Source organism: Aptenodytes patagonicus, chromosome 1 (assembly GCF_965638725.1).
Source record: "Aptenodytes patagonicus chromosome 1, bAptPat1.pri.cur, whole genome shotgun sequence".
NCBI lineage: Eukaryota > Metazoa > Chordata > Aves > Sphenisciformes > Spheniscidae > Aptenodytes > Aptenodytes patagonicus.
Genome location: NC_134949.1, coordinates 126,909,640 through 126,933,258, shown reverse-complemented (window position 1 = coordinate 126,933,258; position 23,619 = coordinate 126,909,640). Strand labels below are relative to the sequence as shown.

The 23,619-nt window shown below is 43.7% G+C and overlaps 1 protein-coding gene across 1 annotated transcript; it reads left to right on the top strand.

Annotated features, from left to right (window-relative positions):
• The first annotated feature begins 3,885 nt into the window (after window positions 1-3,885).
• RSPH1 (radial spoke head component 1) lies at window positions 3,886-11,823 on the top strand. The gene is made up of 9 exons (XM_076354593.1): window positions 3,886-3,969; window positions 4,568-4,681; window positions 4,803-4,908; window positions 6,085-6,175; window positions 6,413-6,548; window positions 6,855-6,926; window positions 8,676-8,895; window positions 9,673-9,816; window positions 11,639-11,823. The coding sequence occupies exons 1-9, from the start codon at window positions 3,919-3,921 to the stop codon at window positions 11,686-11,688; spliced, it is 984 nt and encodes a 327-aa protein (XP_076210708.1). The 5' UTR covers window positions 3,886-3,918; the 3' UTR covers window positions 11,689-11,823.
• The last annotated feature ends 11,796 nt before the right edge of the window (window positions 11,824-23,619 follow it).

The window sequence follows — 23,619 nt, the reverse complement described above, 5'->3', positions numbered from 1 at the left end:
TGTTGGAGCGGGTCCAGAAGGCGGCCACGAAAATGATCAGGGGGATGGAACACCTCTCCTATGAAGAAAAGCTGAGAGAGTTGGGGTTGTTCAGCCTGGAGAAGAGAAGGCTTTGGGGAGACCTTATTGCAGCCTATCAGTACTTAAAGGGGGCTTATAAAAAAGATGGCGGCAAAGTTTTTAGCAGGGCCTGTTGCGACAGGACAAGGGGGAATGGCTTTAAACTAAAGGGGGGTAGATTTAGACTAGATATGAGGAAGAAATTTTTTTACGCTGAGGGTGGTGAAGCACTGGCACAGGTTGCCCAGAGAGGTGGTGGATGCCCCACCCCTGGAAACATTCCAGGTCAGGCTGGACGGGGCTCTGAGCAACCTGATCTAGTTGAAGATGTCCCTGCCCACGGCAGGGGGGTTGGACTAGATGACCTTTAAAGGTCCCTTCCAACCCAAACTATTCTATGATTCTATGGAAAAGGAAAAAGAACAAGAAAATAAGGATGACAGCAGCCCTTCTTTCAATAGTAATGTAGTTAAAGCTTAACGTTAAGCTGACGTTGAAACACACCCAAATGCAACTGAGAGACCAGAAACTACAAAATCTATCCTTCTTGTCATTAATTATATGCATCCGCATAAGCTGTAGTTGTCCTCATAACAGTTTCTAGGTATAGAAAACTTTAAATCATGCCTCTCTCATATAGGTCAAACTATGTGATCCCGACACACAGATGTTTGTGCTATCTGCCATTTCTAGGTTCAGAGCAGTTTAAATTTTATAAAGAAATAGCTCCTGTCTGTTTCCTGAGAAAATGAACTGTTCTTCCTTCAGACCCTTTCCTCCTCCAGGACTCTGAAACAATATGTAGAGCAAGAGCAGTTAGTGATCGTTAGGGGGAGTGTCTCTGACGGCCTGTCACTGTGTCCTGTTTGTGTCACAGCTGTTCCCTGGGCTACGTGAACTTTGAAGCCAAAAGACATATCCGGTTATTTTTGTCATCGAGTTTAACAGGGAGCACCTCTATATGTATCCCAAATATATTTTCCCTTGCAACTCTAAGCCGCAGTGTCTGCTTAGAATTGACATGCCACTCACAGACTAAGTAACCAGTTTTATAATTAGAGACATTACCTTATCATGGATAAAAGAATTTAGCCATCCTTAGGTGAAAGAAGAAACTGAGGCATCTTCAAGAGTGAGAAAGGAGGAAATGCACAGACTATGCTTCAGATAACATGCATTCATATCCAGTTCTGCAGGAGGTAAGCAATCAGAGCAGTTACTTATTAACAGTATGGCCATTATGCAAGTTAGGCTTCCCTAGTCAAATGCTGGCGATGTGCAGGAAAGAGAAATAACCATACAATTTTGAGTTAATAAATGTATAGCTTTGTAAAGCTCTGCCAGCTAACAAAATTTAATTTCAGCGTTCTTAAATGTTTCAAGCACTCTCAAATTAGTAACTGGGTGTTAACTCCGAAGCCCAAATTCTTCCTATGAGCTAGGAACACAACGGTATTTAGCAATAGGTCTGTTTTCATCTTTGCCCAACTGAAAACAAAAAGACACATATGCCACATAAATGACGTATCTTAATAAATAAATACTATTTATTTATTATCTAAATAATGGTTATTTAGATTCCTACCTATGAAAGCTAAGAAAATTACCTGAATATATGGTGTATCTTTGTATAGAGATGACACTGTTTTTCTTTCGGTTCAGGTGGTAAAGCTTTGACCTAGGGTACATGGTGACCTCCACCACGTTTTCCAACCACTTGCCACTCCTTTTGCTGCCTACCTCAGGAGCGTCACCTCCTCTGCCCAGTGCTTAGTTAGCGAACAGCTTTTCACCACACATATCCTTGCATGGCTCCTTTCGTGAAACCTCGGCCATTAAATTACTGTGCAAAGTGACAGTGAGGTGATTTGCCTGACTCCTGTATCACTGGCAGGCCCCGAGCCCTGCTAAGCTCCTGCAAGCACTATGAAGCCGCTGCTTTGCAGAGAAGCAAAGTACCACTTGCATTCAGCAAGACAACCCGTCCTCAACATTTGCAGGGGGTGGGCGAGAGCCGTAATGCAGTCACCGTCGACTCCCTTTGCCAAGGTAGATTTTTACGGCATTTTCCTCTGTAAAGAATAACAAAGCACTACCTTGCATCGAGGCAAATAAGATCATTTTAAAGAGTGATTGGTTTTGAATACTGCAGCTCACATATGAAACATTAAAAAAAAGGTGACATGAAATGCAAAACAGATCTTTTCCATATGGGGTATTATTGTTGCTTAATATGGACTGAGGGTGGCTATGATGTACTGTCCTCTCTCCTGTTCCTTGTGAGCTACTCCATTCCACTCTTCTTAGCATTTTGAGAAAGGAGAGCCCTCTTCTTGCCTCCCAGCGTTGATTTAGCTGTAATCACATTAGTATGGGAGGATCTTGACCGGCTGAGGTGACTGAGCTTGTCATCAGAGTTGACAAGGCTGAGGCTGACTGAGTAGAGGGGTTTGGAGAAAAGTCAGAATACAGAGAATTTCCTGTGTATTAAGATTACTGAGAATTACAGTTACTAAAAGGAGAAGAAAAAAAAATTAGTGGAAGTAAAAGTAATTGTATGTGTGAAAGCAGAAGATGCTTAAGTGATGTAAAAACCTGACTGACTCATCGTTGTGCTATCTCACTAGTAACTCTGTTAGAACTGCGCAGCGCCCCTGTCACTGCAGCAGTTCAGTGCAACTTAGAAAAAATAACGGGAGAGGTAACTTGCACTCCCTTCATTCATTTGTGCAGAAACACAGGATTTTCCAGGCCAGATCACATGGTGGTTTGATGACTTCCAGTGCCTAAGCTCCAGCAGTGATTAGCGCCAGAGCATTTCCCCGCCTCTGTCCCGACCCCTGAGTTACCCATACAGACTGTTCTGCTGCGCTTTGCATAGAAAACAAGGGAATCTCTTCAAGGCTCCCCAAAATGCAGACCCTGACCGCTAACAGTACGACAGAGCCCCAGGCGTGCTGGTGACAGCCAAAGCACGTTTCTGTGATGCCTCTTGATGAGTACATGTGGGTGCTCTGACTCTAACCGTGCCATCAGACATGCACCGTCAAGCTAGCTGTGGGAATCCTGCGGGGTTTCAGAGCCTGGAGCTGAATGCCGTCGGCCTTCTGGCTCCAATTTAAGGAGTGTGCTGAATTTCCAGTGGGATTGACCAGGCTGCGCAGGGGAAAATGTCTGGTCTGTTGAGCAGGTGAATGAGGCTCATCAGACTGAAACTGTTAAGATATAAAAGAAAAAGAGAAGATCCATGGACTGGAATTTCTCAACATAATTAAACCTGACAGAAAAAAACCCAATACATGTTGTTTACAGGCCAAACCGGCCAAACTACTGGGAGCTCTCAGAAGACTGAGGGGCCTCAGGCCTTATCTCAAATGTCACCGGCCTGTTTCACGACACTTAAGGTACAGGTCAGGAAAAGCTAAGCGCAAGCAGAAGGGAGATCAGTGCCGGGGGAAAGGCGGCGTCCCACACCCCCGAGCGTTTATTGACACGACAGTCCTCTGGCGGTCGGTGCACCCCTCCCAGCGCTTCCGCGCCGAGAGCCACCAGGCAGCCCGGGCGGCCTCCTGGGGAGGCGGGACTCTCCGCTTTCGGTAACAGCGCCGGCCGCCCGCGCTTCTCCTCACAGGCGAGACGGCGGCGCGCGGCTGGGCGGGGCGGATCCGCTCCCCGCTCCCCGCTCCCCGCTCCCCGCTCCCCGCCCCCGCCCCGCCGCCGCGGTGAGGGGCGGGGCCGGCTGTTGCTCTCAGCACCCGGGACAGCAGCGCGAGCCCCCGCGCGCCCCGCCGGGCGTTGCCACGGCAGCAAACGGCCGCCGCGCGCCTTGGTTGCCACGGTGACGGCGGCGCCGCAGCCATGTCGGACCTGAGCTCGGAGGAGACCGAGGAGGCCGAGGCCGACTTGGGGGTCCGCCGGGGCGGTCGGGGTGCCGCTGGCGGCTCGGCAGCACCAGCGGAGGCGGTCCTGCCCCGTCTGCCGGCCCCTGCTGCCGCGAGGGGCCCGTCCCCGCTGGGAGCATCCGCCGCCGAGGGCGCTGGGGAGGAGCGGGGCGGGAAGCGGCTCACGGCCACGGGCGACTCGGGCAGGGGGTCGCGGAGCGCCAGCGGGGAAGGGAAGAGTGAACGTTACCGGTCACGGGGTCTTGAATACTGTATGCCGGCCGTGCCGAGGCTGGGAGAGCTCCCGAGGGGCTTCTTCCGTGGGCACAGGAGTTTCGGAAGTGGGGCTGTACCGCTTCAGTTGGGACCTGCCTAACTTTCTCCACTGGATGAAAACAAGTCATCCATACTTTCCAGTAGTGTGTCAGGAAGGGAGGAAAGCCTCTTTGTGCCAGGACCTGACGAAAGTGTCTGCATAAGCAGTACATCTGTTGGCCGGGTGCTCCTGCAGTCTGATTCAAGCTGAATTGGAGCAGCTTTGAGCAAACACCCATTTTCCTCTGTCTAATGAGGTTAGATTCAGTCGGGTCTAGCCCTCTTAAACAATTTTTTTCACATTTGATCAGGAGTATGATGGTGAACGCAATTCAGAAGGTGAGCGACATGGACGTGGAAAAGCATATCTACCCAATGGGGATACATACGATGGAGAATATAAACATGGTTTCAGAAGTGGACAGGTAAGACAGTGACAGAAGGCAGTGGTTGTGCTTATGTTTCAGCAGTTCTGTTAGTTTGGGCGCTATATTGAAACAAGAGTGAGAACTGACAAGTATTTTATCTATACCAAATATGTTTCAGGGGACCTACAGATTTAGAAATGGTGCTTGCTACACTGGAGAATATCTTCAAAACAAAAAGCATGGCCAGGGTATTTTTTTTTATCCAGATGGATCAAAATATGAAGGTAAAACACTGAACACGGTTGCAAGGACTTCTGTAACTGAAAGGACACATTCCCCCCTCACCCTCCCCCATCCTGAATGCAAGGAGATAGTGAATTGGACAATGTCTTATTTTAAGAAGATAAATTTGTGATGAAATTTTTTCCTTTTATTCCTTTTTTACTACAAGCTCTGAGAAGTATGGGTTTTATTTATGGGGATTTATGTCAATTATTGTGAGAAGCGTGGTATTTAGTAGTGGTTTATTCTTGTCATGTCCTCCTTTCAAGTGGGGTGTTCTAAGTCCTGAGAAATATTAAGTAACTTTTACAAATCAGTGCAATCTTGGTAGAAGAGAGTATAGTTACTTATTTCTGAATGATGATTAGAACAACAGATGTGTTCAGTATAAAGTATTTTAGCACTTTATTAGGTCCATCCTTAAAAATAGTCTACTGATTAGAGCACTTACTCAGGGATTGGGATGCCTCTGAAGTTTGAAGACATTGAAACTCGCATTGTTTCCCTTCTTCCAGGAGAGTACCCGAAACACTCTGAATACCAGTTAGGCTTCAAGGGACAATATTCCCCCCCTTCCTTTCTAAACTAGGCAAGAAAGAAATCCACATTGTGGGGGCTAGAAACAGAGAGCAAAAAGAGCAGCCCAATCTTGCCTCACATATGCATATGCACCTGTGATTTTTTTTTTAAATTTCTTTTAAGTTTGAATAGAAGAGTAATTAAGACACACAATCTAGCATCCTTTTGAGTATATACACCCCCTCACTGACAGGACAATTTTAGCAAATGAGTCAAACTAAAGTAGTCCCTCTTTTTATTTGAGTGGAAATATCACATTATCTAATGCAACTGTAATACATTACCAAATTTAAAGATAGGAGCAGGATGTTATATGACTTCTTATGTTCATAATGATAATGGAGAGTGATAATGGAGACAGATTGTGGTGGACAAAATGAAAGGGAAGTCAGGCAGCTGCGTAAATATGTGTGGAGAGGGACACACAGAGAAAAAAAGAGCAAGGGCTTGGAGTAAGGAATGGTAAGAAATCACAGTGGTGTCATAGCTTTCTTTTCCTTCTCTAGTAATTCATGTATGATAACTTTACAAACTGACTGCTATATCACACAATGAAATACACCACATCTCACTCTGTTTTTATCGTATTCTCATTAAAGGAGACTGGGTGAATGACCAGAGACACGGCTATGGAGAGTACACGTATGCAAATGGAGACATCTATACTGGAGAATGGTTTAACCACAATAGGTTTGTTTCATTCTTACAGTGATGTTTCAAGTCACCCAGTGGCATTAAAATGCAAAGGTTATTTTCAAAGCATGGCTGACTGCAGCAAATCAAGTGCTACTGGATGACCTTGGCAATTTAGTCCAACTTGAGTCATTTCAGCCACTTAAATAATACAGTTTTAATACCTTAAGCATCACAACATCCTAAATCCTTAATATTCAGTAATATAAAGCAAAATTATTATTTTCTCCTTAGGCATGGGCAAGGTACATACGTCTATAAAGACACAGGATCTAAGTATGTTGGTGGTTGGGTAAATGGAAACCAGGAAGGAGAAGCTGAACTTGTTCACCTAAACCATAGATTTAAGGGCAAATTTTTGAACGGAAATGTAAGTGTGCTGGAAAACTCTCTATTCATCTGAATAGTTAGCATGGAATTGCCTTAATACGATCTGTTTCCACTTAAAATAAGAAGCTAGGCTCCTGATCTTTTGTAGTATTTCTTGTACCGTAAGTGTAACATATGAAACTGAATTAACCTGTAGGACAGAATGCCAACTTTCTCTGCAACTTTGCTTTCAAACTAAGTTGTTATTGACTATTGCATAAATTTGGTAGTAAAGCATATTTTACATTTATATGCTTAGAATGTACCAACTTTGTACTTCTGTTGACTTTTTTGTATCTTTGTGCAGCCTGTAGGTCTTGGCAAATATGTCTTTGATATTGGATGTGAACAGCATGGTGAATACATACAATCAGAGCAGGTAAAGAAATAGTGCAAATTATGCTGAATATCAGAGAACTCAGTAAATCAAATCTATTATCAAGTAATCTATAAAATGCCTTATAGATACTGATGTTAAAGTAGATCTAACCAGTCAAAAAAGGATAGAAACTCATACATTCTTAAGAACTAAATGAGGTTTCATTTTGTTTCTTTCTTTAGCTTCTCTACTGTGTAAGCTTTGGCAAGTACAAGGTGTGATTTTTGCACTACTTGCAGACAGGAGTCCTTTCTGCCTAAAGTTTAGAAGAATCAGGACCTTCCCAAAACACTTGAAGCTTCAAACCACAGAATAATGTAGATGTATTTGTCTGTACATTTAGCCTGTATTCCACTTTGTTCTGAACACCAGAAACAACGAAAAATATATATTTCTTCTTGTATTTCTGAAATGCTTGGTGCTATGCGTACAACTGGTAATTTCCAGCAGATTCATGTTTTGGAATTATGACCCGTTGTTGTCCTGGTCCTGTTAGGAGCTTAATATCCACAGCTCCTAATAATTCTAGGAAGCAGCTGGGATCAGGGCCTGTTTTTCCTTCTCCTTCATGTGTGAATGTTTTGAAACGTTTCTGATTAATATGGTGCAAAATAGCTATAGAAATAAGAAATGTATCTTAATATTACTGTTTTGATTTCAAGAAAATACGCCACATTTTAGCTTAGAGTTTGCTACCTCTGTTGTCTGACACATTAGTTCCCATTACACACTCTTTGAAAATTCTCCAGTGCAGCAATTGTTTCTTAAGACACGGACAAAATAATAATAATTTAAAAAGTCCTATCCTTAGTGATAGAGATTTGCAAAACATGGAGACTGTTTTGCTTTTTTGGCTAAAAGCAAGAGATCCTCAAATTCAGTATCAGATTCATACGAGTATCCAAAGTGTTGGATGTGCTGATTTTGGAATATTAGGCCATTGATGTAGGAGTGTAAACATGAATTTAAGAACCCCAGGGTTAAGCACTCGGCTTCTGAAAATCATTACTCTCAGGAACAATAATTTCTTCTCATGTGAATGCTGTAGTGACTGTGTAAAGCAAGGGACAGTGCTGTCACTAAAGTAAGATTATATTTTGCTTCTTTTTTCTTTAGTTGACGTAATTGCAGAACAAGTCCCATTTAAAAAAAATAAAAGAAATTAGCTTGTAATGCAGATAATGATTCCATTACTAAGACTTCTTCATATTTGGATAAAATAAAGCATGATTTTTTAAATAAAAAAAATTATCTTCAAATTTCAAAAACATAAGCTTTGTGCAGTACCTTCCTGCTTCCTAGATCCATTCCAAGGTCTTCCCTAAGCAAATATTGAGGCAGAAAGAGCTGTTTCGCCACTCTGTTCCTGTGTGAGATAGCATCTACCAGACAGAGCATCAGGTCTTATTTGCCGCTGTTGTGCTGTAGACAGGCATAGAAGAGGAGACATAGTTGATAGGCCCCTCACAGCCATTCTGTTTAAGGGAGAGACAAAATTTTACCTTAAAGAAAGCAAACTGGCAAGCATTGATCATTAGTAATAGTCAACTGACTTCATCAAGGTTCAAAGTATAGTTCTCTTCCAAGATTTGCGGCTGCTGAAGTTCCTTCACCTGTAAATACTTTAAAAGGCCATGTCATTGCCGTTTTGAGCCCAGATAAAGAGGTTTTAGTACACAAAACCATCATCTTCGTTACCCCCTTAATACCTGTAAGATAAGATGCTGGATTTCATGAGTTGTCTTCTAGGGTAAAGGGGAGGGAGAAGAAGAGGAGGAACCCTCATTACTTGTTGCCCCAAAATGGAAAGCATCAGAAATTACCAAATTAACACTTTGGACTCCCCATGGGGAAAACCCACCTTCTCCCAGAGAAGCCTCCCTAGTGGCAGCAGCAGCAGCAGCAGAAGTAGTGGAAGAAAGAGCAGCAGCAGCAGTAACTGAAGAGGAGAAAATGCCATCAACTGCAGGTTTGTTCTGCTGGACAGCTGGAAACTCCATGCTTTGACTATCTCCTGAAACCGTGTTTTTCAGGTTTAATATCAAGTGGTGTGAGAGGTTTTTTGGGTTTTTTTTCCTATAATTTACCACATATTGAATGTTAGGAACTTCCAAGCCTGTTCATAAACTGCATAATATATATATATATATGTGTCTGTTTCATCTCACATAGCATAATGATATACAACTGTCTTGGGAAGCCTGTGAATCATTTTAGTCTATATCATGGCCTGTTATACAAACCTGATTATAAATAGTTACAGAAGATTTTGTGGGATTTCTCATGTGAGTAAAGACTGCAGGCTTAGAATCATAGAATCATAGAATAGTTTGGGTTGGAAGGGACCTCTAAAGGTCATCTAGTCCAACCCCCCCTGCCGTGGGCAGGGACATCTTCAATGAGGTCAGGTTGCTCAGAGCCCCGTCCAGCCTGACCTGGAATGTTTCCAGGGGTGGGGCATCCACCACCTCTCTGGGCAACCTGTGCCAGTGCTTCACCACCCTCAGCGTAAAAAAATTTCTTCCTCATATCTAGTCTAAATCTACCCCCCTTTAGTTTAAAGCCATTCCCCCTTGTCCTGTCGCAACAGGCCCTGCTAAAAAGTTTGCCCCCATCTTTTTTATAAGCCCCCTTTAAGTACTGATAGACTTCAGTAGGAGTTATTAGCTACTGCATGAAAACAATGGCTGAGTGAAAATTTGTAAAAATTAATTTTCTTCTGTGTTTCTAATTTCGCATATTTCAGTCACTGATGAGTCTGTTGAGGGTAGGGATGATGAGTCTTCTCTTCATGAAGTATCCAGTGAAGTTTTTAGCTCAGCAAGGGATGCAGGAGAGGAAGATGAGGGAAGCAGAGAGGACGAAGAAAACAAAGATCAGGAGGATCAAGGTGAGGAATGGGGCATGCATGCTCATTCTTCAATTAGCAATCAGGGTTTGAAATGATGTATGTCAATCAGGTGAAGTCATGCTGCTGCTGAGAGGTTCATTATCAAGCTGAAGAGACCATGGGAATGTCTACCTTTCATAAGGGGGCAGCCCTCTATAGATGTAAACTGGTTTTGAGTAGTCAAGTTCATAAACTGTAACAGTACAAATTAGAAGTGACACTTCCGTGCAGCATTATCTAGACATGTACAGCTGACAGCACTTGCAGGGCTGAGTTTGTAAGTGATTGCATTTGCAAACCTTTTTTCGTACAAAAATGAGAGAGAAGATTTCAGACCCTGGGAAATTCAGGGGGTTTTGAGCACTCCACTTTTCTCTCATGAATGTAATTGTGTATTCTTATTCTCTCAACTGAAGTTAAAAAGCAGGCAAAACAAATCTGAAGAAACAAATTTTAGGTATTGTTATGCATTACGGTTTGAACAGTCTCTGGTTGATTTGTTTCTCTTACAAACCAAAGAGATTTGGAATTCAGATGCTCAGGTTTTCTTCCAGGCAGTTCAGAAGCCTGTTTTAAATACAAAATTACTAAGAAACAACAAAAGGATGCATTTATGTTTACTCATATTTAGCCTATAGGCCTCCACCCAGTTGTGGTGTTTCTATTTATTAAGTGTTAACATTCACAAGCTTACATATCCGATGTATGAAAACATAAGATAAATTTATCCATTTGTAATCAGTCCATTTTACAATAAATCAAAGCAAAGCACTATCCATAGGGATCAGAAAGACTATTAAACCACGTCAAAATGCCTGGAGGTATACGCTAAACATTTAGGTCAGCTCTTGGAATTTTTATTGTTTATTTGCTCTCATTTTTTGCCCATCAGCTCTGAAGGTGCACTCCTGCTTCAGGGCAGACTAGCCAGCTAGCTGATCTGGTGCGTAGGACTGACATCTTACAGGATCCCTGGGCTTGGATCAGATCCAGCAGAAATCTAAGCAGGTTTCCTGCATAGCTCTGCTTTGGATTTGGCAAAAGTTCATTGAGCCTGGTTTGTCTCAAAGTCTCTTGGACTCAAATAACCATTTTTGACTGAACTCGATTCTGACAAATTTTCTGGCCTACCACAATGAAGCAGTTCTGGTATTCCCATTGGTTTTTTGTGTTGTTTTTTTTTAAAAAGAACAAATGGACCCAAGTATCTGTCAGAGACAGCATAAATGCAGATTCCAATGCATGAAAACATAGGAATGAGATAGATGTTCTCAAAGTTCCTTCCAACTCTTTATTTCTAGAATCAGAGAGTTGGATTTTATACATTTTTCAGCATAGGTCTACATCCATAATTAATTAGGCAACATATTGTTCCTCTTATCTTTATGTTTAGCAAGATTAAGTTATAGTAAGAGGAAATGATTTGAAGAAAATATGCATACTGTAAAGAACAGATGTAACAAAATCTGGTTTCTTGCAGCCTCGTATTCTCTGTCCCATTACCATAATTTTTTTCCACACAGGAATTCCATCCTTCTTGCTCCATGTTTCTTATGATACTTGTCGAAATAGGAGACATTCTTGGCTGTCCTGGAGTTACATATGGGCCAGCTGGCAGTCAATATGTGTGTACTGAGTCTGTCTGGCAGATGACAAACAACGTATAACAGTTAAATTCAAGTATTGGCAGTGAAAGGCAATGGGAAAGATGACTGAGGTAGCCAGCATAGTCCTAGAATTATGTTTTAGGTTACTAGGATTACTTTCCAGTATTTTATAATAAAATGCATCTCTATGTTCTGTCTTTCCTTCGCCTCCACAGGAACTGCTAATTTAGAGGATAAGGAGGATGAATCAAAGGAAGCAGAGTAATTGGATACAACTAAAGACGAAGAGCCAAAAAGAGGAAATTTCAGAGTGAACCATTTATTATGGTAAACCTGCAATATTTTTATTCATAAAAGGCTGTGTTAAGATACTTTGAATAAACATTTCCATCACTGTTCTGTCTGGAATATGTATCTCTGAAACTTTTATGATCTCAGAGCGTGCAGTCTCACGACAACTTTCTTTATTCCATGTAACAGGTAGTCAGTTGCTGAAATCAGTACAGGGTTATTCTGGATTCATGAAGTTGTATCCTCACAAGTTTGCAGAAGCAAACTCAATCTTCTCCCACTACTGGTAGTTCTTCGCTTCCTTGAACCCTGCCTCTGGGCACAGACCTGGGGGTCTTGCTTGTGAAGACAAAGACAAAGGCAGCATTGGACTTCCCAGCTCTATCTGTATCCCCTGTCACTAGACCGCCAATTACAGGCCTACATTTTCCTTGTTTATTTTTTTATTGTTCATGTAGCTGTAGAAACACTTTTTGTTGCCCTAAATCTCCCCTTGCCAGTTTGAACTCAAACTGAATTTTGCTTTCCTAACACACTGGTGCAATGTTTTTAAATTCTTCCTTTGTAGTCTGCTTTTGCTTCCATTTTCATAGAATCGTAGAATCATTTAGGTTGGAAAGGACCTTTAAGATCATCAAGTCCAGCCGTTAACCTAGCACTGCCAAGTCCACCACTAAACCATGTCCCTAAGCACCACATCTACACGTCTTTTAAATACCTCCAGGGATGGGGACTCAACCACTCCCCTGGGCAGCCTGTTCCAATGTTTAACCACTCCTTCAGTAAAGAAATTTTTCCTCATATCCAATCTAAACCTCCCCTGGTGCAACTTGAGGCCATTTCCTCTTGTCCTATCGCTTGTTACTTGGGAGAAGAGACCGACACCCACCTCCTTGCTACAACCTCCTTTCAGGTAGTTGCAGAGAACGATGAGGTCTTTTATCGCTGAGCCTCCTTTTCTCCAGGCTAAACAACGCCAGTTCCCTCAGCTGCTCCTCATAAGACTTGTTCTCCAGACCCCTCACCAGCCTCGTTGCCCTTCTCTGGACACGCTCCAGCACCTTGATGTCTTTCTTGTAGTGAGGGGCCCAAAACTGAACACAGTATTCGAGGTGCGGCTTCACCAGTGCCAAGTACAGGGGGACAATCACTTCCCTACTCCTGCTGGCCACACTATTTCTGATACAAAATTCAGTATATTCTGTATATTAGTACTTACTCAGTGTATTCTGTATATTACTACCTTTTTGTTGTGTGTTACAGCTCAGTCCCAAGTTTCTTGTTTACCTTGTAACCTTCCTTAAGCTATTAAAAGGAGACTGTCAACTGATCAGGACGAGGAAGTGGATCTGTGACAAATTCCCAATGCTATGCTGCACTTAACACCCTCGCTGATCCACAGGCTGTGAACCAGCATGTTGTCCATGGTATAGAAGAGCTCCATGCATTCAAGCTGCTTCTTCACATAGAGGAACACTCTCCCCCTCATTTTTCCTTTCTGTCTTTGCTAATGAGCCCTTCATTCATCGGAGAGCTCCAGTTGTGTGAGCTGTCCCACCATGTTTCAGTTTTTCCAAGAATGTCACTGTTCTGCATCTGCACACAGAGCAGTTCCTAGTTCCTCCTTTTTGTTTCCCAGGCTGGATCCATTTGTATACATATACTTAAGGTAGGTTCCCTTTTGACTTGTTTTATCTTGCCCAAGGGGTATCTTGCTGCCATCACCCTGCCCCATTTACTTACCACCCCTGAACTCCATTCCTTCACTTAGTGCAAGCAGTTATCGCCATCCTCCAAGGTATCAAGTGTAAGTCTCTCCTCACCAGATTTACAAACCTGTTGGCAAAGACACTCTTACCCCACTTCGTTAGATCTCCTTGTTCCTCCAAGAGGGACCCACGGTGATGAAAGCCAAAGCACTACCTACGGCAACAGCTATGTGGCCAGTTGTTACCTCTCAGGATTGCGTCCCCTCTGTCGTGGTTTAACCTCAGTTGGCAACTGAGCACCACACAGCCGCTCGCTCACTCCCCCCACCGCCCCGGTGGGATGGGAGAGAGAATCGGAAGAGTGAAAGTGAGAAAACTCATGGGTTGAGATAAAAACAGTTTAATAATTGAAATAAAATAAAATACTACTACTAATAGTAATAAGAATAATACACAATGCCAGTGATGCACAATGCAATTGCTCACCACCCACCGACCGATGCCCAGCCAGTCCCCGAGCAGCGGCCCCCCCGGCCAGCTTTCCCCAGTTTATGTACTGAGCGTGACGTCACATGGTATGGAATATCCCTGGGGCCAGTTTGGGTCAGCTGTCCTGGCTGTGCCCCCTCCCGGCTTCTTGTGCACCTCCAGCCTTCTCAGTCAGTAGAGCATGGGAAGCTGGAAAGTCCTTGAGTAGTGTAAGCACTGCTCAGCAACAACTAAACCATCGGTGTGTTATCAACATTGTTCTCATCCTAAATCCAACACACAGCGCTGTACCAGCTACTAGGAAGGAAATTAACTCTATCCCAGCTGAAACCAGGACACCTTCCTACCTGACCGCTTCCCATGGAGGATCAAGGGGACACCCTGTGGGTTTCCATGTCCTTTGCCACCCAGAATCCTGCAGTTACTCGTTTTGCTCCAGGTGTCCCTCAGCAGTATCACTGATGGTCACACTGATGAGCAATGAGGGGTAACAGTCAGGGGACTGGATGAGCCTTGCCCACCTCTCTACAACACCCAGTATCTGGGCATCTACCAAACAGCAAACCTTCCATGGCAGTGTGTTTGGTCAGCAGACAGGTTCCTTTATTCCCTACAGAAGGGGATCTCCAACTGCTACCACTTGCTGCTGATGCTCAAGCTGGGCACAGCTGGCTCTGAAGCCTCCCTTAGCAGCATCTGTTCCCCTCCCATGACTATTAGGGCTCAAACCCAACTCTCTGCATTCAAGTCTGAGCAGGGAGGAGGAACATTTCTCCTGCTGCCAGAAGTCATGAACTTCAGCAACGTCCCTCAGGGGATTTCCCATCCGCCGCTCCATCCAGCACAGCCCCTAGACATCCCTCCACCTCAGGCTCAGGCTCTCACCTCTGTGGACACTCTGCTTATATCCCATTTACCTTCCTTAACAGTGAACAGTCTGCACACCTCCTTCCGCAGGTCCTTGGACACATAGCACCCGGACCACTACACGCCTCCCACAGGGGAGGACCCCATCACCCACAGCCCCAGTGAGACACCTGGACACAACATGCCCCTGCCCAAGCCCTGTCTAGGCTGTCACCACTGAAGTGCCAAGGGTACTTTCTTCACTGGTGCCGGAGTAGCTCATCAACACTGGTGTTGCACAGTCCCACGCTGTTTGCAGAAGAGTTTCTGCCTTTCCCCAGCACCCACACAAAACGCCAAAAGCTCTGCTTGCTGTATTCCCATCTCCCAGCTGAATAAGCATCCCTACACAGCAGACAGAAACCAGTCCAGCACCCCCTAATCAGCAGGCAGCTAATGACTGAGCATGCAGCTCCTTTTAAATCAAGAACCTGTCAGTCAGGAAGCAGCCAGCAGGAGACAGCAGCTGCAGAAGCCCCCTAGAAGCCACCAGAATCAAATGGCATTATATAAATAGTAAGTTAAAAGTACAGAGGAAGGCAGAGCTGCACAAAGTATTGTGCAAGCACTAAATGCCATGGACAGATTTTTTTCTCCTCTTCTGCAGGTGAATAAAGCTGCTCAGAAACATTTTTTCCTGATAATATGTAAGCAATTAATTATTAACGTATGTATCTGTCTGACTTAATTGACTCTCTCATACTACGAGAATATTGGTATGAATGTTGATGGGCCTGGAGACGGAGGTAGAGAGTTGCCGGTCAGTAGCAGTTTGCTTCTGAAGTAAAATAACTGGTTTTGGCGCAGTTGGGGTAAGAGATGTTATACTGATATTGACAAGACCTGCATTTTTTTATTCTTCACCTCAGAGCAGGAAATCTATACTAAAATTTTAGTTTAGGGGAGAAAGGGAAAACATTTTAACAAGCTCCTTTTCTCAACAACTCCCAATTTCAGCAAATGTATGCCCATAAGTTTGAAAGGTAGTGATAAAAATGGATTAACGGAAAGTAGAGATAAGGAAACTAGTCATATAAATCGAGTTTATTTATAACTTCTTGCAATTTTCTCCTATCAGAAATGTCATAGTGAGAAAATTCCCATGCAGTCTTTCCCCTCCTATCTTACATGTCATTTTGTTTGCAATTTCTTGTCACACCGATTGCAACTTCAGTGAGCATTTTTAGAGGTGGTTATCTTTTCCTCTTTTTGCTTTCTTTGGCAAAAAGAAGCGCTGCATCTCCATTATTACTGTAGCTAGATCAAAGCAAACTTGGCTTGCTAATGGTGAGGTTTTTGTCTTTTTATAAAAACTTAAAAATCATTAGTTTACTTGCTAGTTTTAATATATTCTACTGTAAATTTGAGAAATATCCACACAGCATATTTTCCAACTCATTTCCATTTTAAGGTAATCTTCAGTTCAAGCTGAGTTTATTCTTGGATGATTTATGAAATTACTTTCTCCCCTGCAGCAGCCAGTACTGTACTGTTTTTTAGTACATGAGTGACCTCCAGTGGTATACCTGCAAAAAGTGCATCGTGTCTGGAATACAATCAAGAACAGCTAAGAACATCTGGAAGTCTCTAATGTACTAAAAAGTGCTCCCAAGAAGCTGGCTTGCTCCTTTTGGAAACCACCAGTGCTTTTGTTGGAGGAGACATTTCATTTCACTGTCTTTTCCAGAAATACCTTAACAATAATTTGGAAACTAGTTAATAGTAGTTCCTTCATCCCTATCTTGGAGAGGGAGGAACCCCTGCCAAAACTTGTTGCACGAAGGCACGCTAAGCCTCTCTCATCCTTCTGCCTCTTCACTTTTCAGTAATGAAGAAAGACCATTTTAGGTAGTATCAGAGCAGTTGTTTTTCAGACCTCTTCCTAAATAAAGTAAAAAAAAAAGATGTGCTGAATGCAAGGGTATGATGTTGAACTTAAGGCTTTGAAGCTTTCCCTCCAGCTTTTCATCCTTAGGTTATCACTCTGGTGTCCAAAGTGTACTCCAAAGTTGGTACAAGTATTATTTAAAAATATTAGACCATTTTAACTTATGCATCTAATATTGGTTTAGGTGCCCATCTTTTTGCCTTTAAATCATAGAATCATAGAATCACAGGATGGTTTGGGTTGGAAAAGACCTTTAAAGATCCTCTAGTCCACCTCCCCTGCCATGGGCAGGGACATCTTTCAGTAGATCAGGTTGCTCACAGCCCCATCCAACCTGACCTTGGTATATTAATGACATATAAGACATTACGAGTTCGAGGTAATTCTCTCCTACATATGAAGCTGTGTATGAAAAATGGTGCTGAGAGTATCTATGCTCCACATGTCTTAGAAAAACATCAGGAGACCCTGTCACATTTGACTTGCAGAGCTATTTCTTCCCCAGAGACGGGACTTTTTCCACAGTTGACAAGGAAGCTGGTCACAAGAGTTCATTGCAGCTAAAGGAGGCATCGGGGGTTCTCAAGTTCTTCTCAGACCAAGAAGGTCTTGAAGTGCACCTATTTCCACCTGAAAATGCAAATGTTTTAAACACCTTTGGAGAGACGTCCGTTTTACATTCACAGTTGATAAGGGAACAAAGACCTGTTGCATAAAGCAAGCTTTCCCCTCCTTCATCTACTTCATGCTAAGGAAATTCATGCCATTTTCCAGAGCACTATGATCTATGCGTGCAAGATGTAGGAAACATCCCTTCTGTCAAATTTTATGAGTCCTTACTTCCTGCAAGTTTGAGGGACTGCAGGAGGAAAATCTTGCAGTATTGTGGCCTTTTGTCTCCTAAAAAGACTTCACATGCAGTGGAACATGAGTCAACATCGTCCCCCTTTTTTAGGAGGATTGTGCTGGAAGAGTTCCAGCAGGCTGTCTCCCCCCCCCCCCCCCCCCCTTCAAAGGCAAATAAATTTGTTACACAGTGTAAGGTAGGTTTTTTTAAACTGGCCATGTACTTTTCAAACATGTTCAGCCTGGGGTCTTTTACCACATTAGAAATAATGTCAGAAATCAAATGTTAGGGGAAGAAAACAGGTTAAGGAGACGAGGAATTGCTTTTATACTTGATGCAATGACTTCCCTACATATGTACTTGTGGTTTAACCCCAGCAGGTGGCCCAGCACCACACAGCCGCTTGGTCACTCCCCCACAATGGGATGGGTGAGAGAACTGGAAGGTGTAAAAGTGAGAAAACTCGTGGGTTGAGATAAAGACAGTTTAATAGGCAAAGCAAAAGCTGCGCACACAAGCAAAGCAAAACAAGGAATTCATTCACCACTTCCCATGGGCAGGCAGGTGTTCAGCCATCTCCAGGAAAGCAGGGCTCCATCACGCGTAATGGTGACTTGGGAAGACAAACGCCATCACTCCGAACGTCCCTCCCTTCCTTCTTCTTCCCCCAGCTTTATATACTGAGCATGATGTCATGTAGTCTGGGATATCCCTCTGGTCAGTTGGGGTCAGCTGTCCCAGACGTGTCCCCTCCCAACTTCTCACACACCCCCAGCCTACTCGCTGGCAGGGCAGCGTGAGAAGCAGAAAAGGCCTTGGCGCTGTTTAATCACTGTTCAGCGATAACTGATATCAACTGATTTAGTTGATACAACACTGTTTTGGTCACAAATTCAAAACATAGCACCATACAAGATACTATGAAGAAAATTAACTCCATCCCAGCCAAAACCAGTACAGTACCCCAAAATATGACATCCCTTGAAAGGGTACTTTTTGGTAACCTGCCTTGTTCAGCCTGTAGGCCCAGCAAACAGGTTATCTGTAACCTGCTTCTCTGTGCCAAGAGCATCTCTCCAGGTGTGACACGGACACAAAGATCTCTGCACGAAGTGCTGCCGAGCCGTGTGGGCAAGTGAAGGGAGAAACTACAGTGCAGACGCAGGTGTCTGTGCATTTCAGCCCTGCAGAAGAGCACAGACGACCACAGAGTGTGAAGTTTTATTGTGTACATAAAGTGGGAAACAAAGCCATAAAAGAGATTTACATGTGTGTTCCTTATTCTTCTGCCTGGAATACACAGCTTGGCTCCACTTGTGAAGGCAAGCAATTGCTTGTGATTCATTTGCCAACCCACACAATCACAGAGGTTTTCACTGGCAGAGATTTCCACAAAGGACTCTTTAGAGGTTTTTTTAAATAGCACAGTTACCTTCATGCGCTGGAGCAGTTTCTGAACCATCCTCAAGTACGGTGATGTACCACACGATTTTAAACTGAACACCGCAGTGTGTCGTAAATTAACGACTTCCTGACACAAGTTCTGTGGGACCACAAAATCCCATTTCTTAAGTACATCTAACTTGCTATTTTTCATAAAGACTGATGCTTTGGCAAGGTTCTTTTGAATAAGTTGGTACTGGATAATAGGTTACATTGCATATAGTTTCCATCCTGTATATTATCTATTCAGCTTTCTAATCCACAGGTGGCAAGATAAACCTGGCAGGACACGTGGGAAATGATACCTTAGTATCAGACAAATTTAGGGACAACTGAGCTTTAAAAGACAGAAATAAGGTCATTGTATTTTAAATGTGTTCTGTCACAATTGGATTAGTGAATTTTCATAAACAGATTTGCAACAGAAATTCCTGCTGTGAATTAGAAAGCATATGTGTGTTAGTAGCATCTCTGTTTGCTTCCCTCCCCAACCCAGCAGTACCTGAACACCAAAATGCTACAGATTTAGGCCCTGGTTTTCCAAACACTTGATTACACAAACAGTTCCATTAGGGAGGCACTTTTAGGTGGATCAGGTTAAATGCTTTTAACAATATGGTTTTTGTTTTATTCCTTGTACCATAGAGGTAGGAGATGCTGCCTCCTGAGTATCCTCACCGAGAACCCAGGAAGCTCAGGGAGATCCCATTTGGAGGTTTTGCACAGTTTTTCTCCAAGTTTTTCTTCTAACTAGGTGTTAGAATCAAGAGGCCTGAAGTGCTCCCCAGACCCTTTGTGATCTCCACAAAAAACAGGACTGTAAAATTAAATAATTCACTAACTCCTTCCTATTCCCCATAGTACAATCTTTCATTTGTTCAAAACTTTCGTGCCGTTCTCAAGTTCAAAGAGTCATGAACATTTTAATTTTTAATCACCCATTAAAGAAAGCACTAAAAGATCAGGACCAGACCCATACATCCTTCTGAACTCACAATAAACAGCTGCACACAGTCTTTTCAAAACATTTCCTTTTGTTTCAGAGCATTTCAATAACAAGGCTCTCAGGAGACAGTCAAAAATCTACTCAAGTGCTTTACTCCCCGCCTGAGGATTTAAAATTGTGCAAAGTGAATAGAAATAACTACTGTTCTGAGTCAGCAGAATTGCACATTTGCCTTGCACCAGTATCAATACTGGCACAAGGAAAAAGCTTTGGAAAAATCAGGAACAAAACCTTCATAGCATTTTTTTATCTTGCTTTTCAGAAGAACTGGACTCAAGTGTCTCTCCAAGCAGTTCTGCCTAAAAGTAGTCCCAAACATTATTATAAATTTCTATGTTACTATGCCTTCAAAGTGTATGGAAGGAGCAGCCTTGTTTGAAACCAAAAAAATGCTGCTCCTCCTCCCCATCCCTCAATCACACCAGATCTTACTTAGTCATGTAAATCTGAGGTGGTGTTTTCCCACAAGGTGTCACCATAGATTAACTTCACCGTAAGTCTTTATCAATATATATTTTCAGTTTTTAAGATATAAACAAAACATTCAGATTCCCTAGGTAGGACTAAGAGCATCTGTTAAAGTACATAACTTCATAGATCCAATTAAAGAAAATTGCAATGGAGTAAAGCAACATCTATTTTTTGAATTTGCATAAAAAATCAAGAAACTGGAAAAGAATTTCCTATTTCTTTTGCTTATTACAAGAACAACTTCAAAGCTTCCAAGGACATTTTCTTCATTTCACCTGTGTTCAGCGATTTGTTTCATATTATGAACACACCACATTAGGAATTCTCTTTCTCTCCTAAGCACTAGATTTTACAGCTAACAACACTTGTACATTAAAGATATAATTTCAGCTCTGATCCTAAGAAGTGTTCTTTGGAGGTGAACCTGTGCTCACAAGGGGTCCCAGGAAAGCCAAAAGCCGGGTTCTTGTGAGTAGAAGAGCTTGTCCTTGCCCTTTGTTATTAAGACTGAGATACAGTTTCAATGGCTTGTTATTTCTTCTGCCCGTTCTTTCTGTTCAATTGATTTGGACAGCAGAAATAGAGAAGTGTTTATAAGTTAAAGAAAGTATTTTGCAACTAAGCATTTGTTCTCACCTGCTCTGCACTGTGTGAATTAGAAACCACCACAAGAGAAATATATAAGTCCCTAAACCCTCTTTCCCGCATGCTCTGAGGGTTAATTCATTGCATTCACCGAAGTTAAATTCGTTGGAGTGCATCTGTATTGAAAAAAAAAAGCATAGGATTTTGATTCAAGTGTCTTAGCAATCTACCTGTTAAGCATATTTAGTTTGCAGACAGTGTTGTTCATGCTCTGTGGGCCTTTTGATTACATGCCAAGATTGGGTAATCCTTCCCCCATGTCCCCCCCACCTGTAAAAAAGGTCCAACCAGACAGAGGGACACTTCCCCCAGCGTGTCCATCTCCCCTCTCAACACCTGCCTCTAGGGCAGACAGGGGCTTGATGGACAATAACAGGATTACAGTGCCATAAACTGGCTTTTGGTAATGTTATTTCTGCAGACCAAAAGGAGTGAAAAGCAAAGAGAAGTATTTCATTGCTATGCCGCACACGGCGGCAGCAGTGTAGGAAACTTGTTCAAAGAAAGGAGATGATGCTGTTCTTACAGGTTACTTTTCACAACAGACCCACCCTGACAATACTTCTGATGCCATTGGGTGAAGGGAGAGATGTCATGTGGTGTTTTATTTTGGTGTTTTAAAAGAAGACCCAGATTCTTAAGCCAAACTGGTATTTGGAGCACAATCTAGGATTAATATATGACAGTATTATGGAAAAAAATCCTTATTTCTAAAAAGATAGGGGAAAGTTTCTCATGAAAGCACTTGAAATCTTATGCTAGTAATGCTTTTAAAATGACCAGTCTTTTAAATGGCTTTGAAGACTCCTGTTCCTGAAGGAAGGTTCCTTTTTCTCTTTCTTGTCAGTTGGTGCCAACTCCATACCCTGCAGGCAGGTGCGTCGTGTAACGAGGAGAGCACAGGTCTCACCTACCTCTCCTTATCTGCCTCTGGCTCCATCCCCAGGCGGGCAGTGTGCCATCATGCCCAGCTCTCATGGGGTGTCATTTGAGCGGCAGGCATTTTCGCTTCCTGCGTGAACCTGGAGCACCGCTGTCGCTCCCACCCATCCTTATCCTCACCTGGGCTTTTGTTTCGCTCCAACCAGCCTCCGTGCCTGGGCCACTGAGGTCAAGACTTCCCCTTACGCAATATAGTTGCATAGACATGTGCCCCACTGGAGAAGAAAGGCACTCCCCACGACTTGCCTGCATTTCTTCTCACGTAGAGAGGAGGGATCAGTCCCAAGGCTGGAGCAACTCAAAAGGCTGAAAGCAGATAGGCTGAAACCTGGGACACAGACTGCAAAAGCTGTCTTAAAAGGCAGCTTTTCAGAGGTGAGGGACAACGGGAGCACGGACCATAACAAGTACAGCCGCTACCATGTGTTAACAGAGCCAGGTCCCTATCCAGAGGCTGTAGCGCTAGCAAAAGCTCAATCCAGAAACACACACCAATGCCCGCACAACCCTGGGACTGCACCCACCCCTGGTCAGAGCTGGGACCACCTCTCACACAGGGGTTTCAGTCTGGGGTGACAGCTTCTCAGATGACACCTGTCCTATGGCTTGAAATCGCTTTATGAAATCAGAGCAAATCACACCGAAAGCAACAGCTTTCATGGAGAGGAAAGCCCCACGGGAGCACTGTGAGGTGGGAGCTGACTCCTCTGCTAGCACTGAGCTCGAACCTCCCAGGAGCGACCGGAGATGTGCCATACCCAGAGCCAGGTCCTTGCCCCATGCTACCCCCATTGCCCCACTGTCCCCATTTCCCCCTCCCTTCCCACGTGGACAGGTTCCTTGTTGAGGAACCAGAGAACCCAAAGGGGCTGCTTTTCACCAACAGAGGGACTGAGCCCAGCCCGAGGGAGCAGGTGGTGTGGTGGGAGACCCTTGCTGGTTGCTGTCAGCATGGCTGAGCGCAAGGCGGAGATGTTGCTCCCTCCTTCATCACCTTGCTTTTCCCCTGCGTGCTGGTTTTCTTGTATCATACGGCCCATTCTCAGCTAGACCTCTGACTCACAGCCCTCCCTGAAGACCACAGAGGAGCCTTGCCACTGCCTTCGAGGCTCAGTGCAAAATCGTCCCTCACCACACCTGCCCCTCTCAGCTGACAGCAAGTGCGTGACAGGGCGAGATGTGGAGAAGTAACCAAGCCACGGTCTTCTCAGTGCTGCAGCGGCATCCTGCTCCCCCGGAGCAAGAAAAGGCTGTGATGGCACTTGGGGTTTTTACCTTTTTCCGGGGCTGCATCTGTAGCCACCCATCTCATGCGCTCAAGCTGCAACCAGCAATGCCGTCCTATGCCCTTCCTTGCATTGCTTGCTAGCTAAAGAGCTCCTGTCTCGGCCCTGGGGCATTTGGTTTTCACTTTAAAATTACAGCACTGTCAGAAAAGCAAGAGCTCAAGCAACTTCACCAGAGCTGAAAAGTCAAAATGAATCATTTCAGGTGCAAGACCGAGATACGAAATCTCCACACCCATAGATAAGGGGCTTGTCAGCCCCAAAGCCTGAATG

Excerpts from the sequence above, each read along its gene's own strand:
- RSPH1 (XM_076354593.1), top strand. The coding sequence starts at position 3,919 with ATGTCGGACCTGAGCTCGGAGGAGACCGAGGAGGCCGAGGCCGACTTG. Across the intron at positions 6,549-6,854 it reads GCAAATTTTTGAACGGAAAT|CCTGTAGGTCTTGGCAAATA; the intron begins GTAAGTGTGCTG and ends ATCTTTGTGCAG. Across the intron at positions 6,927-8,675 it reads AATACATACAATCAGAGCAG|GGTAAAGGGGAGGGAGAAGA; the intron begins GTAAAGAAATAG and ends GTTGTCTTCTAG.